The 18,489-nt window shown below is 49.0% G+C and overlaps 1 protein-coding gene across 2 annotated transcripts in view; it reads right to left on the reverse strand.

Moving 5' to 3' along the window:
- Positions 1–18,489, reverse strand: part of PCSK6 (proprotein convertase subtilisin/kexin type 6) — a 191,726-nt gene that overhangs the window by 118,518 nt on the left and 54,719 nt on the right. For both annotated transcript variants that reach the window (XM_043554811.1, XM_043554810.1), the window contains exons 3-6: positions 7,414–7,524; positions 6,764–6,907; positions 4,866–4,942; positions 2,693–2,781 (exon numbers count right to left, since the gene is read on the reverse strand). In XM_043554811.1, coding sequence (XP_043410746.1) covers positions 2,693–2,781; positions 4,866–4,942; positions 6,764–6,907; positions 7,414–7,524 — 421 coding nt within the window. The remainder of the gene's footprint in view (positions 1–2,692; positions 2,782–4,865; positions 4,943–6,763; positions 6,908–7,413; positions 7,525–18,489) is intronic.

The following is an 18,489-nucleotide window of genomic DNA, read 5'->3' on the forward strand; positions in this document are numbered from 1 at the left end:
CAGTTCCATGGGCATCTCACAGAAATTCTGTGGTATGCAGACTCAGAGAGGGAGTCTGTTAGGGGTGCCTGAAGGTTGCCCTGTCCAGGGGTGGGCTTGGAGGAAGAAGGGGTGGCTGCCCGTGTACAAGCATCTTTCGGGACATAGGTGCCACAAGTTCCCCGGGTCAATGCCAGCTTGCCCCTCCATGGCCAGCCCCACCCCATGGCCCCTAACCCTCTGTGGCACGCTCCATGCTGCAGATCCTATTTTGTCATCTGCACTTCCTCCATTCCCAGTTGAATTCTACCGTGTTGAGCTTGTGCCGTGTCCTTGTGATTCTTCCCTCACTAGGTGATTGCCCTGCCACGCTTGGGACCCCGTCTGCCTCTGTCATTTCAGTACTTGGTCCCATACTGTCTTTTGTGTTCACGCTGTTCATCCCAAAGACCCGTGGAGCTCCTGGGGGTCCCGGGTTGTGTCGGTCTTATCCTTATTCTCCCCTTCGATGGCGAGCACGGTATCATAGTGTACAGTTCATGCTCAAAGATATTAAATGCATTATTAAAATATATTCCTGTCCTCCAGCCCTGGTCATAGAAGTGATCTCTTCAGAATTTGGGCAACTTGGGTATACAATTTTGTAATGAGTATGGAGCAAATCTCTTTGAGCAAGAACAAACCATATTCATGTGTACTTCTCTGGAGGTTCTTTATCTCCGTTAATTCTGCTGGCTGCTCATCGCAGTCCACAATATAGGTGTTACCTATCTGCCTGACTCCAGAACCCTCTACACCAGCACTTCTCAAACTGTCATTTTTGTCACACCCTCTAGGGATTTTATTAGAATGTAGATCCTGACTCAGTAGGTCTGGGATGGGGGTTAGGATTCTGCACTTTTAATAGCTCCCAGAGAATGTCAGTGATACCAGTCCAGGGTCTTTGGGGGAGCAGGGCTCAGACAACCCCAAAGGTGGGGTTCACCTCTCACAACAACGCAAATCACTTTTTTTCTGCCTCTGAATTCCAGAAGTAGGAATGGAATTGTTCAGAGGCTCCCTGCAGACTTAGCTCTGAGCCAATGCTTTCATGCATGGCATCTCACTTCATCCTTGTAACAGACCCAGCAGGCCAGCTGACTCTGCCATTCTTCCTCCACAAGTGAAGGAACCAAGGCTCAGAGAGGTCCAAGGACGCACAGCTAGTGGGTCGTAGGAGTGGGGTCAGCCTGGTCCTACAGTTCATGGAGAGACTTCTTAGGAGTATTCATGCATTAGAACCTCCAGGGAGAACTTAAAACATCTCAACATCTGTCCACAAAGGAGCGTCCAGGTGACAGAGTGTCCAGATTTGGTCTGCCGGACATACCCTTGGTGGTTAATGCTATCATAAAATGATAAATCCGAGCCACTTCAAAGATTTCCAAGGGAAAGGGCAGGCAGGGCATACTAGTTAAGTAAAAGCTGAGGACTCTCCTTTCAAAATTCAAGAAGTCCCCTAAGGACTGGGTGATCCAGAGAACCCGTGGCCCAACCTCTCCACCTATGGGGCTCATAGTAGACCGGAGGGGGTCAAAGGTAAAAGGCAAAGTCATCTGAGCAAAGGCAAAGCAGCAGGGAAGGCAGCATCCTCGCATGCCGTTGAATGAGCATGAGCACCTCCAAACTGAGAGTCCCATGTGAGGACAGCGGTGCCCCCAAACCATCTGGACGGTCAGGGACCATTCACGCTCGTGGCATGTACCTGCTCAGTTCCCAGTCATTTCATTACCTCGGAGTACTTGCTGACTGCCAGTCTGAATTGTCAAACTGCCAGGCTCAGGTGGGGAAGGCAGACTGTTCTCAAGCCTTCTCCTAGCAAGGGTGGCTTCACTCACAAATGGGGAAGCCCAAAAGTGGAAGCAGAAACACCTGGGGTTTTCATAACTGTCCAGAAGAGAGCTGGGCACATAGTGAGTATGAGGAATGCATTCAGTATTCTAAGGATCCTGAGTACTTAACAACGGTTAAGTCAACCATGTCGTAACTGTTTGACATTGCTCCTTACAGGGACCTGGAAGAGCTGACCCCCATTGCCTGTAGTGAACAAGATGGCAGGACAGCTACATTCAGGGGACACTTCATGAAGCAGAGTTGCCATGGGCTGCCCATAAGTCATGAGTGGACTGAGCCAAAGGGAGAGGCGGGGAGAGTTCTTTGGGGTGATGGGAAGAATGTTCCAAGTCCAGGCGTAAATTGGGAAGAGCATGTGTGACTGGGGGACACTATGACAAATGTCCTTTGGCTAATGCTGAGGGGCAGGGGCAGGAGAAGTGGGCCACCAGGCTCGAGCAGGAGTTGGGGCAATGAAAGGCCTTGGTCCCAGGTAAAGACGGTACAGTGTGTTGTGAATGTCACAGGGAGCCGCCATAGGGCTGTGAGCAGCAGGGAACCAATGTGGTCTGGTTGACCATGGTGAGTCAGACTAGCAGGATCGGAAAAGAGAGAGAGGGTGCCTTTCTGATGGCTTTTCAGCCAAAACAGTGAGCGATGCCTCTGCCTCCAGGTCCTGGGCACTGATTGCTGGCTGCCTGGCCGCGGCACACGGGCACGAGGCTTCAGGCTGTGGCCAGGCCAAGGCCAGAGGCACAGTTGCTGAGCCCTGCAGGGAGGGACCCCCAGCGCCCCTGCAGCGGGCCCTGAAGCTCCCAGGCTGTGTGCTCCCGGACCTTACCTCCTATTTTCGCATTGTATGCTATGCCCACGATGCAGTATGAGTTGTTGGCTGAAGCAGCGACCTCTCCTGCGCACCGGGTGCCGTGTCTGAAGCAGAGCAGAAAACAGAGTCAGGGCTCAGCCCCCCGATTTGTAGCGGGTTCGGTGCAAGGCTCGGGTCTCCTACAAGGACAGTCAGTTATCCCTAAGTCCAGATGGGACACGAAAGCCTATGTCCTGCCTCCTTCTCTCCTCGACACCACTTACCCTGCCCCCCATGGCTGACTCCTCTGGGAGGGGGCACGAGGCCAGGGTTTGCATAGACCTGGGCGGTCCTGTCCCCGCCACACCGGAACGGACAGGCAGGCAAACAGGACCTTCCCGCCACCCCGCAAACTGCGAGCACCTGCTCAGGGGTGGCTCTTCCCCATAACCCCCAGGCTGAAGTGAGGGGCTCCTGCTCCCAGCACCCAGGGTCCCCGGGCTCCCCCACCCCGAGCTATGCATTCACATGACTGACAACACACCGCTTTTGGCACACTGCAGGTGTGGTGTAAACATCTGCCCGGCTGACGGGACGGAAGAAAGAACAAATGTGTTCCCTGTGTACCTGCCACCCCCATGCTCACCTCCAGAGAGCCCCCCCCTTCACCTCCATGGCCATTTAAGCCGGAGCTGAGGAAGAGTGTTCGAAATTGGACACTCAACAGTAGCGGAGGGACTATGAAGAAATTACCAGAAAAAACAAATTGCTTTCCTCGGTAATGACTCCATTTTCCAACGTGCTGCATCCAGGCAATTCCTCTAGCAGAGGCCAAAATATGGGCGAGTTTAAACAGCACATCTTTGAGGAGAGTCCACAGGGGATTAGAATCATTGATTCAAATTTAAAACCGTCTTTTAAAAGAGTCCTGGGTCTGCGTGCTACCCTCTGGTGGGGGGGTCATTTGTCCTTCTGCGGACCTCATGCGGCCCCACGGCCAGGGCTGTTCACAGTGTCACGGAGCTCCATGTCTCGCCCAGATTCAATCCTATCCTTCATGGGTCACTGCATCGCGTCTGGATCATTCCTCCCTGCCCCCTGGATGTGTGGCGGGGAAATGAGGCACCCTGTGCCCCAGGCGTGCTCGCTGCTGAGCAGGAAGGGGCACCTTGGGACGTGAGGCAGGAAAGCAGCCCTCAGGGCTGGGGCCTTGGCGGGCTCTGGGGAGCTCTGTGTCTGTTGTGTTGAACATATCAGCCTGGCCGAGCCTCCCTGCACAGCACAGAGAGGGCACCAGTATTTGAACCTCACCAGGGACTCTACAGAAAAGCAAAACACTATATGGAGGGAGAATGCACCTTGGCAAGCATCATGTTAGAGGAGGGAGGGAAGAAAAGGGCTTTTGTTCTTTTCCTTTAAATATTTTTGAGGGATGGTAAGAGCTTGCATGGGGCACGCTAGCAGAGAGAAGACAAGCAGGACGCAGCAAAGTGAACTCCCAGGAGCAGGTTTGCGAAGCTGGACGCTACCCCCAGGACTGTCACTAACAGCACACAAGTCACCTCGCTCCCCAGATCCTGCCGCCTTCATTTGCAAAGTGATGAGAAAAACCATGGAGGCTGAGCGCTCACAATATGTGTATGCGGTCTTCGCCTGTCCGCTCGCCCCGCCTACAACCCTGGGAGGTAGGGAGCACTGTCTCCACTGCAAAGTCTCTAAGAGACTGAGAAGGAGCCACACAGCCAGGAATGGTAGAGCTGGGGTTTGAACCCAGATTTATCCAACATCCCTCATGCATGCCCCACCTCTCTCATAAGGTCACAAGTGGCGACAAAAAAAGCTCAGCATGTGACCTCTGTGTTCCAATAGGCCCAACTGCTGTCTTAACACAATTGGTCATGGAGACCACTAGATTCAAGGGCTATTCCTTTCCAATATTCCGAAAAGGCTGGAAACAGGAACAATGTTGGCCAACATCCATTTCTAGCTGAACATCCATTTCTTGCTTCTTCCCTAAGACACAAAGTCCACAGAAAGTGTCTTGGGCCTGAAGGGCTGTGCGGGTCTGGCTTCTGGCTCCCGGGTTAGTCCCAGACACTGGCCAGGCTGCCCCATCACCCTTCTGGAATCCCTACTGGGGGCCAGTTCAATAGTGATTCTGCAGGGAGAGGGACAGGCAAGTAAGGAAAGAGGAGACAAAGTGACATACTTATTTTCATTGCTGGCATCATATCGTGGGGATGGGTCATAATCATTTCCGTTGACATCATAGCTGGCGTAGGAATCCTAAGAGATGAAATTTAATGACTGAGGGAAATTAAAGCATGCTTTAAATGTTTTTATGCAACTATTAGAAAGTTAGAGAAAAACACACTTGGTGCTCTCGTATGATAATTATCATCTTACATATATTCTTATTGTGGTAAAATGCACACAACAAAATGTACCACCCTAACCATTTGAAAGTATAAAGTTCAATAGCATCAGACTTCAATGGTTACTCAACATCACCACCACGCATCCCCGGATATCTTCGTCTTACAAAACTGACACCCTGCACCCATCAGACACTAGCCTCCCCCTCCCCCAGCTCCTGGGAACCCCCACCCTACTTTCTGTCTCTATGAATTTGACTTCTCTAGGTGCCTCAGATAAGCAGAATCATACAGTATTTGGGGTTCGTGTGTGTGTGTGTGTGTGTGTGTGTGTGTGTGTGTGTGTGTGACTGGCTTCTTTCATTTTTTTTTTAAGTATGTATGTATGTATGTATGTATTTATTTAGAACAAGCAGGGGAGGGGCAGAGAGACAGCAAGAGAGAGAATCCCAAGCAGGCTCTGCGCCTCAGGGCCACTTGGGGCTGAAACTCATGAACCGTGAGATCATGACCTGAATTGAAATCAAGAGTCAAATGCTTAACTGATGGAGCCACCGACCCAGGTGCCCCTTATTTCACTGAATTCCTCAAGGTTCATCCATTTTGTGGTATGTATCAGAATTTCCTTCATCGTATACTTTTAATATGTATGTCTTTGTTTATATACCCATAATCATAGTATTCATATAATTTCATATCTTCCTTCTAAAACACATCATAAAAGTCCTCAGTTGTTGACTTCAAAACTGTCATTTTAAAGGACTGCATAGGTCACGATCTCGCGGCCCGTGAGTTCGAGCCCCGCGTCAGGCTCTGGGCTGATGGCTCAGAGCCTGGAGCCTGTTTCCGATTCTGTGTCTCCCTCTCTCTCTGCCCCTCCCCCGTTCATGCTCTGTCTCTCTCTGTCCCAAAAATAAATAAACGTTGGAAAAAAAAATTTTTAATAAAAAAAAAAATAAAGGGCTGCATGAGGTCTATGAAACAGATACGACATGGTTGACTTAACCATTGTTAGGTACTCAGTGTCCTTAGGATACTGAATGCATTTCTCATTCTCACTATGCTCCAGGCTGTCTTCTTGACATTTATGAAGACATTTAATCCTTAAGATAACCTGATGAGATACCATTTTACAGACGGTGACACTGAGGCACAGAGAAGTGAAGCAACCTGCCCAAGGTCTCAGAGCTAATCAGCTGCAGAGCCAGAATAGGAACTCAGGCAGTTGGGTCCAGAGCCCAGGCTTTAATCACGTCCTGTTCCTTGTTGCTCATGTTAGTATGATGATCATCCACACATGTGTTTCTGAATTCTTTAGGATCTATTCCCAGAAGTACATGTGACTCCTCAAACATCTAAAAAAATTGTTCTGTGAAATCCTGGGCTCCAGAAGGCAGAGGGAAGTATGGTTTGTCAATCCTTCTCAACATGGTTTTCTGTATTATTTGTTTGTTTAGAGCATGAATGAGGGAGGGGCAGAGGGAGAGGGAGAGAAAGAATCTTAAGCAGGCTCTATGCTCAGCACAGAGCTCAATGCAGGGCTCAATCTCATGACCGTGAGATCATGACCTGAGCTGAAATCAAGAGTCCAACATTTAACCCAGGTGTCCCTCTATATTGTTTAATACAGTGGGTGAGGAGAGAGAAATGGCACCTTATGGTTTTTAAAATCTGGATTTATTTAATGACTAGCATGGTTGAATATCCTTGCACGTTTCTGTGTTTGACTTACATAATTCGGGGCCAGGTCGGGGTGATTCCTCTCTATGCCATCATCAAGGATGGTGACCACCACGTTTTTGCCCGTGTAGCCCTTCTTCCACGCTGCCTGGACGTTCATTTCTGACCGGCAGCGGCTGTTCTTGTCGCCACAGTGCTGTAGGCACAGAAGACACAAAGCCCCCCCAGCATGGGCACTCCTTGCGCCCATACTGTGGCATGAGATAGACATACCATACCATGTAAATGCAGCAGGGGAGGAAACATTTCTCCGTGCCTTAGCAGAGAGACTCTCCCACGCATTTCCAGGAAGCACTCCACATGCTTTCTGCACCCGGCAATTTACCTGCCCATTTTCCTAGGGCATTATCTCCCTTTTTTTGGGGGGGGGCTCTCATTTCACTATTAGTCCTGAGTTTGCCTTAAATCACTCCCCTGCTCAAGGGCTCCACCACCACCCCCTGGAGACTTTCACATAATTTCTAACAAATTTTCATGAGAAAGTTTGTGCTACCCAGCATTAAAGTAGGGGTTTCTCACCCATATGAAGTGTGTCTGTTTCGAGTTGTTGTGAGAATTTAGCTTTGCTGGGGGAACTGAACCCATCTCGGGAACACGGCGCTGCCGATGCCCTGGGGGCAGCAAGGCCCACACCCTACTCACCATGTACCACATGTTGGACCAAATGGGGTCGTTGAAATAGAGGGCCTGAGGGTCACCTCGCACCTGCCTCTTCACCCTGCGTTTAACTTCTTGTTGTTGGAGCCATTTCACCTGGCAGGGAGAAATGAGGTTACTCTTCATTTTAAAGAGGATCTCATGATCACCTGTAGCTTCTCTGTGGGTGCTACAGGTGTTCTTTTTCATGAATATCTGTGGCATAGGGGTCTTGGATGGTAAACACCAAGGAGACATTTTCACTCCTAGTAACAATATTTAAATCTGAGAACTTGTCTGTGTATGTGGCGGGGAAAACAATGCCACTCTCATAGGTTTTGAAATCGTTCTACTAAAACAAAAAAAATCCAACAAAAACAAAAACAAAAAAAAGCAAAAAAAGACTTTGTGGAATTGCCAGCAAATTGTCTGGTGATCCTTGTCCAGAAGATGAAGGAACTCCATGTATAAGAATGGTGAGAGCAGAGCAATTGATCAAATGGTTATTGGCAGTTGGAAGCAAGATATTCTACAGAAAGGACAGGAATAAGTAAATTATAGTAATCCATACTTTGGAATTTTTAGCAGCCACTGGCAACATGGTACCAAAACAAGCACAGAGAAAGATCTAGAAAGAGGTACAGTAAAACATTAATAGCAGCAAATCTTTGTTGGTGATATTATTGCTAATTTAAAATTTCTAAATTATTTTCAGGGTTTTATAAATCTTCATTTGGCATAACTTGCCTTCACCACCAAGGAAAATAGTTTGAGAGGGAGTATAACTTGGTATTTAAGAGCAGGAATCTAGGAGCCTCCTTGCCTAGATTCAAAACCCAGTCTCATACTCACCAGTGGTATGACTTAGAGTGGTCTGGTAACCTCCCTGGCCTCAGTTTGCTCATCTGTACAATGGGCATCATAATGGGTTGTCATGAGTGGGCACTGGCATATGAACTGGTGTACGTAAAGCGCTCACATCTGTGTGTGTGTGTGTGTGCTTGTGTGTGTGTGTGTGTGTTTAAGAGTTCTTCAAGGTAGAAGAGTTTTTTTTTTTTAACTTTTAAAAGATCATGGGGAAAAGAATTCCCATGTCCTGAGGTGAAGCATTTTCTTGGTCCTGCTGCCATGGTCTGATTCAGTAATGGCTCCCTCTGGGGCTCAGTCTGGTGCTGGGGTGGAGACAGGCAGGATGAGGGTGCCTGGGCCCTGCTCTTGGGAGTTTGTGCTCTAGTTGGGGGCCCCCCATCAAGCAGCCCAGAGTGTGATGCAGGCTCTGAGGTAGCAGATGGTGGCACAGGGCAGGGAAGGTAGAAGAGGAGGAAAGGGGGGGTTGGGAGCAGTGGAGGCCGAGGGTGACCTGGAGGCCAGGCAAAGATGGTCAGGCTCAGCTCCACGGCTGCCACAGCCCACTGTGGGAGCCACACCCAAGGCAACTCTTGAAGGGAATAAAAGCACCCAAGGGTAGAGAGGCAAGACACCTTCCCTCAGACCTCTCTTGGCCTCAACTTCCCCACACCGTCCTGAGGGAGGAAAGTGGAACAGTCCCATACCCAGCCTTATATTTAAGGGTGGGGATTGATCTGCAAGGCAGCCTTCGTTGACAGGACCAAATGCTTACGAAGAAGTACCACGGCCTGTCCCACCGCTAATGAGCTCTGTCCATGAGACCCCAGTAGACCAGATTCCTTAGAAACACTACAAACAGGGGTGCCAGGGTGCCTCAATTGGTTAAGTGCCCAACTCTTGGCTTCCACTCAGGTCATGATCTCACTGTTCGTGAGTTTGAGTCCCACATGGGGCTCCATGCTGATGGTGCACAGCCTGCTTGGGATTATCTCTATGTCTCTGCCCCTCCCCTGCTTGCACTCTCCCTCTCTCCAAACAAATAAACTTAAAAAAAAAAGAAAGAAAGAAACACCACAAGCAGCTCAAAAACAATTGCAGACCAGGTACTAAAACTAACCCCCACCCCAAGTCCTAGATAATGTATAATTCCCATGGAGAGATACTTCTATGAAAACTATACAATAAGATATTTTGTTCATAACACTCTCTGATGGCATTTTGCAACTTCCCCAAGTATCACTGCCTGAACCAGAAACATTGACTTAGTATAAAATACCTAAGGTAATATTTCCTAATCTGCTAAATATCCCATTACACAATAAGGTGTTATGTATCCCACTGATGGCTCCAAGTTCCCTGGGATATTCCCATCCATCTTGCCCCACTGACTCACCACCCATCTTACTACCGTCCAGCACCTTCTGACTTCTATGGTCACCAGGCCCCACCTGCAGTTACAAAGGAGGAAGTGAACTCTCTTCCAAGCCCGAGTGGGTGACTTCCCCAAATCAGGTGACATGGGAAAGCATGTCGCCAGAAGTCACAAAATAGTCCCCTAGTGGGATGAAAGAGCATGGGCATCCTGGCTCGAATCATGACTGGGCTCTGGGTAATAACCCAATGTTAACACAAGTTCTGAGGGTAGGCTGTGATGGCACAGGTTCCATGGCACAGTTTGGGGCTCTCTCTTTAGCGTGGTCTCAGGGACAGACCTCTCTCCTGTGCCAGGTCATTATGAGTCTTTGACAGCCAGTGAGGCACTGTCAGGCCAATGGAACTGAATATAACAAATTATTCAGATGGAATCACAGGTGACCCTACTGTCACAGACTGATTCAGCCAGTAGTCACTTGGTCTGGGCTTCCCATTTTCTTTCTCTTGGCTCCAATCACTGCCTCGTTTCTCAGCCAACCACAGAGAAGTACAAGAGGATCCTGGATTCCTGTATCCTGCCTTTTGCCAGGTCTACCTGCCCTGATTTCCCTGTGGTTGCATATTCAGTTGCCTGCTCAACAAAGTTGCATTGAGTTTTACTGTGTTTCTGATGCATAAGTACCACTGGGTCCCATCCAGGACCAAAGCACCCTCCCCTGTGCCCCCAGCTCAGATACAGAGTTCTGTAGATGGCCCTCAGGTTGGAACCCAGGGTCCAATGGCCTGGCTAGGAAGGTCAGAGTGCCGATGACCCAAACCACGTGACTGAAACATTAGCTCTCCCTTCAAATAGTATCTGTACCTGTCCTTGCTAAAGGGGTTACCCATGAAGAGTGATGTGATTCACGAGAAAGGGATACATGGTTTAGGATCTCCAAGGAGGTATCACTCACGGAATAGATTCTTCTGCAGATCTCGAGAACAAATATGGTGGAACAGTGAAGTGGTCATGATGGTGAGTATCAAGCCTGGGAGGGAGACTGAGGCTAGTTTCCCTTATGCACATGATTATCTTTATTAGAAAAGGCAACCTAAGATCCTTTGTGGGGTTTCAAGTATTTTTCATAATATTTCTCTGGTAGTGTACCTGGGCTGTCCATTTACATTGAAGCTTCACTTGTCACCTATCCAGATCCCTCAGAACTTCCCTGGGAGGTGTTCTGCCTTTCTCTTGGTGAAAGATGCAGGGGGAGGAGACAGTAGCACGCATGATCTACCTTTCAAGGCCACAGACGTAGAACTAAACTAAACTCAAGTAAGACTGCAAATGAATGGACCTGGAGCACAATAAAATATATTTAGTGTCTATGTATGCCTGGTAAGAGTTGAGCCCAACCTCCTTACGAAGAGAACAGGCTGATCGTCAAATCTTCAGATCTTTGGATTGAAGGAAGGGGGAAATACTGCACACAAGAAAGAACCTGCTTGTTGTAATTCGCCCTCTGTAGGTTTTCCAGTGGGTTGATGGTGGCCTCCCAAAAGGTATGTCCACCCAGAAGTAATTAAAGTTAAGGAGCTCCAGATGAGATCACCCTGGATTATTTGGATGTGCCCTAAATTCCAATGACAAATGTCCCCATATAAGAACACAGGGGAGAGGCGCCTGGGTGGCTCAGTCAGTTAGTCAGCTCAGGTCATGATCTCACGGTTCGTGAGTTTGAGCCCTGCATCAGGGTCTCTGCTGTTAGCACAGAGCCTGCTTCAGATCCTCTCTCTCCCTCTCCCTCTGTCCCTTCCCTGGTCTCTCTCTCTCTTTCAAAAAAAATAAAATAAACATTAAAAAAAATGGCAGGGGAGATTAGAGACACAAGAGGACAAGCCCTTGGGAAGACAGAGACAGAGGCAGAGGTGGGAGGGACACAGCCACAGGCCCAGGAGCAGCTGGAGCCACCAGAAGCTGGAAGAGGCAAGAAAAGATTCTCAACGAGAGCCTTCAGAGGAGCTACCGCCATGTCGATACCTTGAGTTCAGACTTCTGGACTCCAGATTGTGAGACGATAAATTTCTATTGTTTCAAGCCACCCGGTCTGTGATCATTTGTTACGGCTGTCCTTAGAGAGTAACACAGGTTTAAATCATGGCCTTAATCAGGGCTGAGAGTTTTAAATATTTGAAAATCCATGAGGCTGTCCTGCAGAAGGAGGATCTGAGAGCCCAGGTTTGGCCAGGCCTCCCCTCTCGCTGCTGGTGACGAGAACACACAGGACCCCAGAGGAGGGACCACAGTGGCCGAGGCTGGGTGCTGAGGCCGAGTGCACTGGGCCGGGGAGAGATGCTCCAGGCAGAGGCTCTTGACCAGTATTTTAAACGCTGGAACAGCTGTCCTGGTGCACCCCCTGAGGCCAGCTCTGGCTAGAACCACTTCCCACACAGACCTGGAGCTCTGGCCCCTACTGCTCCTTCCCCGGTAAGCCACAGGGCACCCAACACCTCTCCCCACCGCCACCTCTCACATTCCAGCTGCCCCCAAAGTGAGCCTGCTCCCCACTCAGGCCCCACTCAGCCTGCTATTTCTCCCTTCTAGCTCAGTGGCATGAAAATGCACCCATTCTCCAAATCAGAACAAAACTGGAATCTGCCCCAATGTGAGGGCCTCACATTCAGTCTGCTAGAGGTGTCAGGGTCCTGTCCCCTCTTTTTATGGCCGTGGCCAGTGCCCCTTGTGTCTGGGTGGTCACAGGACTGTCAGGGTGTCCCTGCCCCAGGACCAATGCAGAAATGCAAATCTGACCCCCTGACCCTCACTCTACCCCAGGTCACTCTCTCCTGGTCTTCCACATCCAGCAGCAAGTGTCCAAGGCTGAGCTGTGCCATAAGCTCTATGCCTTCTGACTGGCGTGTGCTCCCTGCCTTTGCTGGGCCATTTCCCTGTATTCACCTTTTTTTTTTTTTTTTTTTTTTTTTTTTTTTTTTTTTTTAGTGTATTAATTTTGAGGCAGGGCAGAAAGAGAGGAAGAGAGAGAATCCCAAGCAGGTTCTGTACCATCAGTGCAGAGCCCAATGCAAGGCTCAAATTCATAAACCATGAGATCATGACCTGAGCTGAAGTGGGAGACTTAATGGACTGAGCCACCCAGGCACCCCTGCATTCATCTTTTAACCATTATGCACCCTGGAAACCTTGTCTGACATCCAGGCTGGCTGTTGAGGGGCTCCTAGACTCCCCTGCATGTCTCTTTACCAGCGCCTTTGCCCCACAATGTGGACATTATCTGTTCAGGGGCCCTCATTTCCTCAGTCATTTTAGCAAATACATGCCCTGTACCACGTACTTCTCAGCAAAGATAGGCTGGACCGAAGTACTCTCCTCTTTCTCACTGAAAAGGCAGATTAAAAACGGATGCAGGCTGAATACAAACTTAGGTGTGCATCTGCCAGAGGTCAAGGGCTTGTCCTGCACCTCATTCTTCCAACACTGGCCAGTCTGTAATTGGACATACCTGGGGGTTGGGTTGATGCCCCTCTGCTCCCCACTGGCCTGGATTTTGCTCACCCCTGTATTTCAGTGTATCAGGCAACGCGTGGCACAGAATGGGAGCTCACTAAATGCTTTCTTGAACGAAGGAGTGCTGTTAAGTGACTACATTACGGATTACAAATATAGCATAACTACAAGTAGACTTTTAAAAACATACTTCAGAGGAGAAAATGAGATGGAGTCTCAAGGACCACCCGATGACCTTGGTTGATCATTTGTGGAAGATCAACGGGAAATGATCTGGAGCCAGAGCAATGTTTGCCAAAGGCCACGTCTGGCCCAAACGCAAATCATCTCTCTTAGCAAACCTGTATAGACCTGTATAGAGTGTCTTGATTTCTTCAAAGTCATATTTTGAAGGTGGAACTTCACACTGACCCTTTTCTTTTTCTCTATTTTTTTTTTTTTTGGTACGTTTCTTGCTAAACATGCAGCATATTTATCATAGAAAGTTATTTGCTCTGGGGGAGAGAATTCTAGTCATGCAGAAGACTTCATAATCTTCCCAAGGTTATGTGAATAGCACTTCTCCCTTTTGCCGGCCTGCCCCTCCAGCTTTCTTCTGGAGAAGTCAAATTAAAACTAGGCATCTGGTGAATGCCATTCTGTAGATAAGATAAGACAAAATTTAAAGATGTGTATAAAGAGCTAACAGAAATGAGCAGGATCCCACTAGATGGCCTGCAGGTGTCATGGGTTATCAGTGCTACTGGGCTGTGAATTGGCCAAGCGTTTTGGCAGGCGTGCCTTGGGCAGACCTGGTCATGTTCTCTTCCCTGGGGCCACAGGCATGCTGCCAGACCAGAAGCTGGCCTAGCACATCTGCTGTAGGTTTGACAAGTGACAAAGGGGCTTATTTTGTAGCTTCCCCCCATAAGCCAATGACACCAGGGAGAGCATGAAAACCCAGCCACATTCCACCCGAAGCCACCATGTGCCCGTGTCCTGCCGTAAAGCCCTCAACAGCTTGGGCTTGAGAAGGGGCCCCTCTAGGGCTTGAGAAGTCTCAGGAACTTGGTGGGAGCTGGAAAGTCCTAGAAGGGGGCTCCAGAGTCTTTGCTGTGAGATGGAGCTAAGCCAACAAAGGCCATTTGCAGAGATCCTTGACCCCACCCCCTCTCGTGTCCCCACTACCTCAAGGGGAAGAGCACGCATTTGACTCAAGCTGCTAAAATCCTTGACATGCCTTGTATGCTCAGTTTGTTGAAAGTTAATTCTATACAGGTTCTGGTTTCCATGCACAGTTGTATCCAGAACGTGGGAGCCAATTCTTGCCAGCTCTCTGTTTTCTTTCTCTTTCTCCCTTAGCATCATCAAAGGGAAGGACAGTTTGCTGAAGGACAGGGCATTCCCTCTACTGTTCACCTTGAGTAAGCCAGCCTCTGAATGTAGACCAGGGAAAATCTGTGGAAGAAGTCCAGACCCCTGAGGGTCCAGGTGCCATCAAATCCTAAGACCTCCTTCCAGGGAGAAGCAGAAGTAAAGTAGGCGATAAGTCTCTGACTCACTTCCCCTGTGGGAGATTGCCTGAGCTTCCGCCTCCAATCTGCAAAGTCAACGGGTCAGCTCAGCCCACTCTGAAGACCCTTTGGCACTCAATGGTCTGTGATGCTTAGATCTTGATTCTCATCAACACTGGACCCCTCTCAACACCTTGTCCCAACACTTGTTGGGCCAACTTTCAACCAGGTGAAGAGTTAAGTAAGAAGCCAACTCACTGAGTGAGGAATTTAAAGAAAGAAAAACACTGTTCCCTGACAAGTGCATGTGACCTTACGGTTTTCAAGGTCACCCCTCTCTTATGATAGGCAATGGTTAATGCATACGTGACAAGAGCAGGAAGCTAAGGTGGGCCTTCTTGCCCCAGGGCCCAGGGTCCCTCAAGAATGGAAGGACAGCCTATGGTCCCACGAAACCCCAGAAACTACTGGCAAAGTGGTGTGGATATGAGCACATGATTTCTTTCTTCTTCTGGAGAGAGAGAGAGAATCCAGAACTTTCATCAGCTTTTCGAAAGGGATCTATGATTCTAAAATGGGTAAGAACCATTAAACTCAGCTAGGCTCATGGAGTAGAAAGTGGATCAGGGATTTCCATGTGAGGATTTGGGAAATGGAGAAATAGAGCAGCACTGATGTTCCTGGGGAGCAGAGGGGACCAGCCCCACAGGCAAGCAATGATTAGATAGCCTCACTATAGCCTGTCTCAGTGAGATGCCCAAGCCCACCTGAGGGTATCACCTTGGGGTGGGGTAGGGGATGCTGAGCTGCTATAGCAGTTGCTCAGCTGGAAACCCAGCAGCCAGGGCAGCATAAGAGGGAGAGGAGAAGGAAGATGAACCAACAAAATAAAGGGTATTCTAACTTGGCGTAGAAACCTACCTCCTTCCTCCCCCAGTGGCGTGGAGGCACCTGGAAACCTAGCCCTTCCCCACTTCCTCATTCTACAGCCACAACTGAAACAATGTGTAGACCATCTCTCCAATTCTTGCCACCTGAGCTGAACTACATGAGCCAAAGGATGACTGCTTTATATTGGTGAGAGATGATGGTACTCATTCTGCCCATTTTGGAGACCAGTACGTGTGAAAGTACTTTGGAAAATTGGGTCTATTCTTTCATTTATAAGTTAGTTCTTACTTGGCTGAAATGAAAGAGAGTTACCCTTGTTCTCCCTGACCCTCTTGAGCATCACCTGCCTCTACTCATGAACAATGGGGCAGGTAGCCAAAGCCTAGGTCCCCCGCGTTCACCAACCAGATACTGGTCAGCACGCCTGGTATCCAGCCAGTATTGTCTGTACTTTTGTCATTGTAGGCTTTAGTGATACAGGATGCAGCTTAATTAGCTCATCTGGGCCCTTTTTAGGATTTTTAGAGAGAGAGAGAGAGAGAGAGAGAGAGAATGAGTGGGGGATGGGCAGAGAGAGAGGGAGACACAGAATCCGAAGTAGGCTCCAGGCTCTGAGCTGTCAGCACAGAGACCGATGCGGGCCTTGAACTCACAGACTGCGAGATCATGAGCTGAGCCAAAGTCGGGTGCTCAGCTGACTGAGCCACCCAGATGCCCCAGGATTTTTGTCATAATGTTACCAAGGCAGGGCACAAGTCACATCTAAAGTAGTTACATAAAAAGAAGCTGATAAACAAATGAAAACAGATATAACTTGCTTATGTGAACCTACTCTGTGCAAATTGAGATATGTTTCAATAAACATTTACTAAGTGTCTGTCTACTATTTGCTGGGTAGTCTGCTGGACCTGCATGGGAATAAATACAACTAAGATGTGGCCTTGGCCCTCAAGAACTTTACAATTCACTGGCAAGAGATGGGCTTACATGCTTTTAACTGTAAGCTCCTCCACCTCAGGTCAGCTCACCTCCCCATCGCCTCTCCTTGGGTTCCGGAAAACTTAACAGTCTCCCCAGCCTCATGCTCCAGGCCTCCCTGCCTCCATGGGAACCATCTGCAGCTCCCACCAACCCCATCCCTGTCACCAAGCACACTAAACCACTCGTCACTCCCACCAAACGTTGCCGTATGCTCCTGTGTGCTCCCACCCAGGCCCACAATCTTGGCACTATTTCCAAAATGGCCAGGAAACAGATGTTACAGGAACAAAAGGGAGGAGGCCGTGGTCAAACAAGTCCGATAGCTGCCGAGCTAGACAGGCTTCTTTCCTTCCTTCAAAGAGGAAGACAGTGCAATTTCTCCTACATCTATGTGACCACTAAACTTTTCAAGATGGTGCATCTCCTGTGACAGCGGTCAGCTCGGAATGAAGGCTGGATGTGGAGGCCCCCCAGACCCTCTATGGCCCTGCCACTGCTATGCTCAAATGTCAAGCTGGGACAAGAGTAGTGAGAAAAACAGACATGACGCCTCTGCTCCTGGAATCCAGTGAGGAAGATAGATTCTAATGGAATAGTCTCGCAAGTCTAGAATATAAATATACAACTATAGGAAGAGCAAGTAAAGTCAGAGGACTCTGAGCCAGCTTCTGGCAGCAGGCACACATGAGCCAAGACAAGCGGTTGAGGAAGAGACACAGTGGGGAAAGGCAGCCTGTGCAAAGACTCTATAGGGGGAAAGAGCCCATGCTGTCTGAGGGGTTGTAAAGGCCAGTGTGGCTGGGGCCCAGGGGCCACAGGGAGACCAGAGGAAGAAAGTCCTGGAAGGTACATCCTAAGGGACAGTGGTACCATCATATGTGTGTTTCATAAGACCTCCTGGGAGAGTGGAGAGCAGACTGGTGAGAGGCAAGGAAGTTTGCGACAGGCCAGGAAGGAGGGCAGTGCAGTGGTCCACGTGAGAGAGGGCGGGGGTGCAGGGGGCAACACAGGACAAGGGCAGCACAGAGCTGTACAGGGTGTAGAACAAGTGTGGTGTGAGGGAAGCTGCTGCTCACACTGTGGATGCCAATGACACTCTTCTCTGGGACAGAGCAGAGTCAGGGATGGTCAGCTGGGTTGTGGACTTGGAGATGTCTATGAGGCATCAAAGCAGAAGCATTGAATGTGCTAGTGAAGTAATAAAGCACCATCTTTTAAAGTATATTTTGAAATTCTAACTTTTTACCAATTCATAGTGGCCATCCCACTCGACCCATTCGGGTTGTACAGAAAATGTGAAGAGACAGGAGAGCCTGGGTGGCTCAGTTGGTTAAACATCCAACTTCGGGTCATGTCATGATCTTGAGGTTCATAAGTTCAAGCCCCACGTTGGGCTCTGGGCTGACAGCTCAAAGCCTGGAGACTGCTTCAGATTCTGTGTCTCCCTCTCTCTCTGCCTCTCCCCCACTCACACTCTGTCTCTCTCTCTCTGTCTCAAAAATAAAGAAACATAAAATAGTTTAAAAAAAAATAAAGAAAATATGAAGAGACAGCTGAAGATTTCTCTAGTCTCCATATGGGCAAATCCATCGGACCCTGGGTGGCAGCTGTCCCCTGCCCCCAGCCTACAACAAGTTCATCAACCCTGAGATCAATCTGGTCATTTGCTGTCTATGTGCTTGAATTTGCCAGGAACTTTTTGTTTGCACTTTGAATGGCTCTTGCACACAAAACTCTCAGATAAAATTCCATCTGTGGTTAATGGAAAGATCTGCTTAAACGTTGCATCACTGCTGGAAAGAAACCTGAGCTTTGATTAAACTCTGGGGGCAAAGTCCCATCCGACAACACAGAATGCCTACTCTGGTCGTGGAAATCCCTTCCAACTTCTGAGCTTAAAGCACTGAAATGAAGCCTCAAAGTGAAGGTTCCCATCGCCCCAGAAGGAGCCACTGAGGGCCTGCCTGATAACATCTTTATCCTTCCATT

Source organism: Prionailurus bengalensis, chromosome B3, assembly GCF_016509475.1.
Source record: "Prionailurus bengalensis isolate Pbe53 chromosome B3, Fcat_Pben_1.1_paternal_pri, whole genome shotgun sequence".
In the NCBI taxonomy this organism is placed as follows: domain Eukaryota; kingdom Metazoa; phylum Chordata; class Mammalia; order Carnivora; family Felidae; genus Prionailurus; species Prionailurus bengalensis.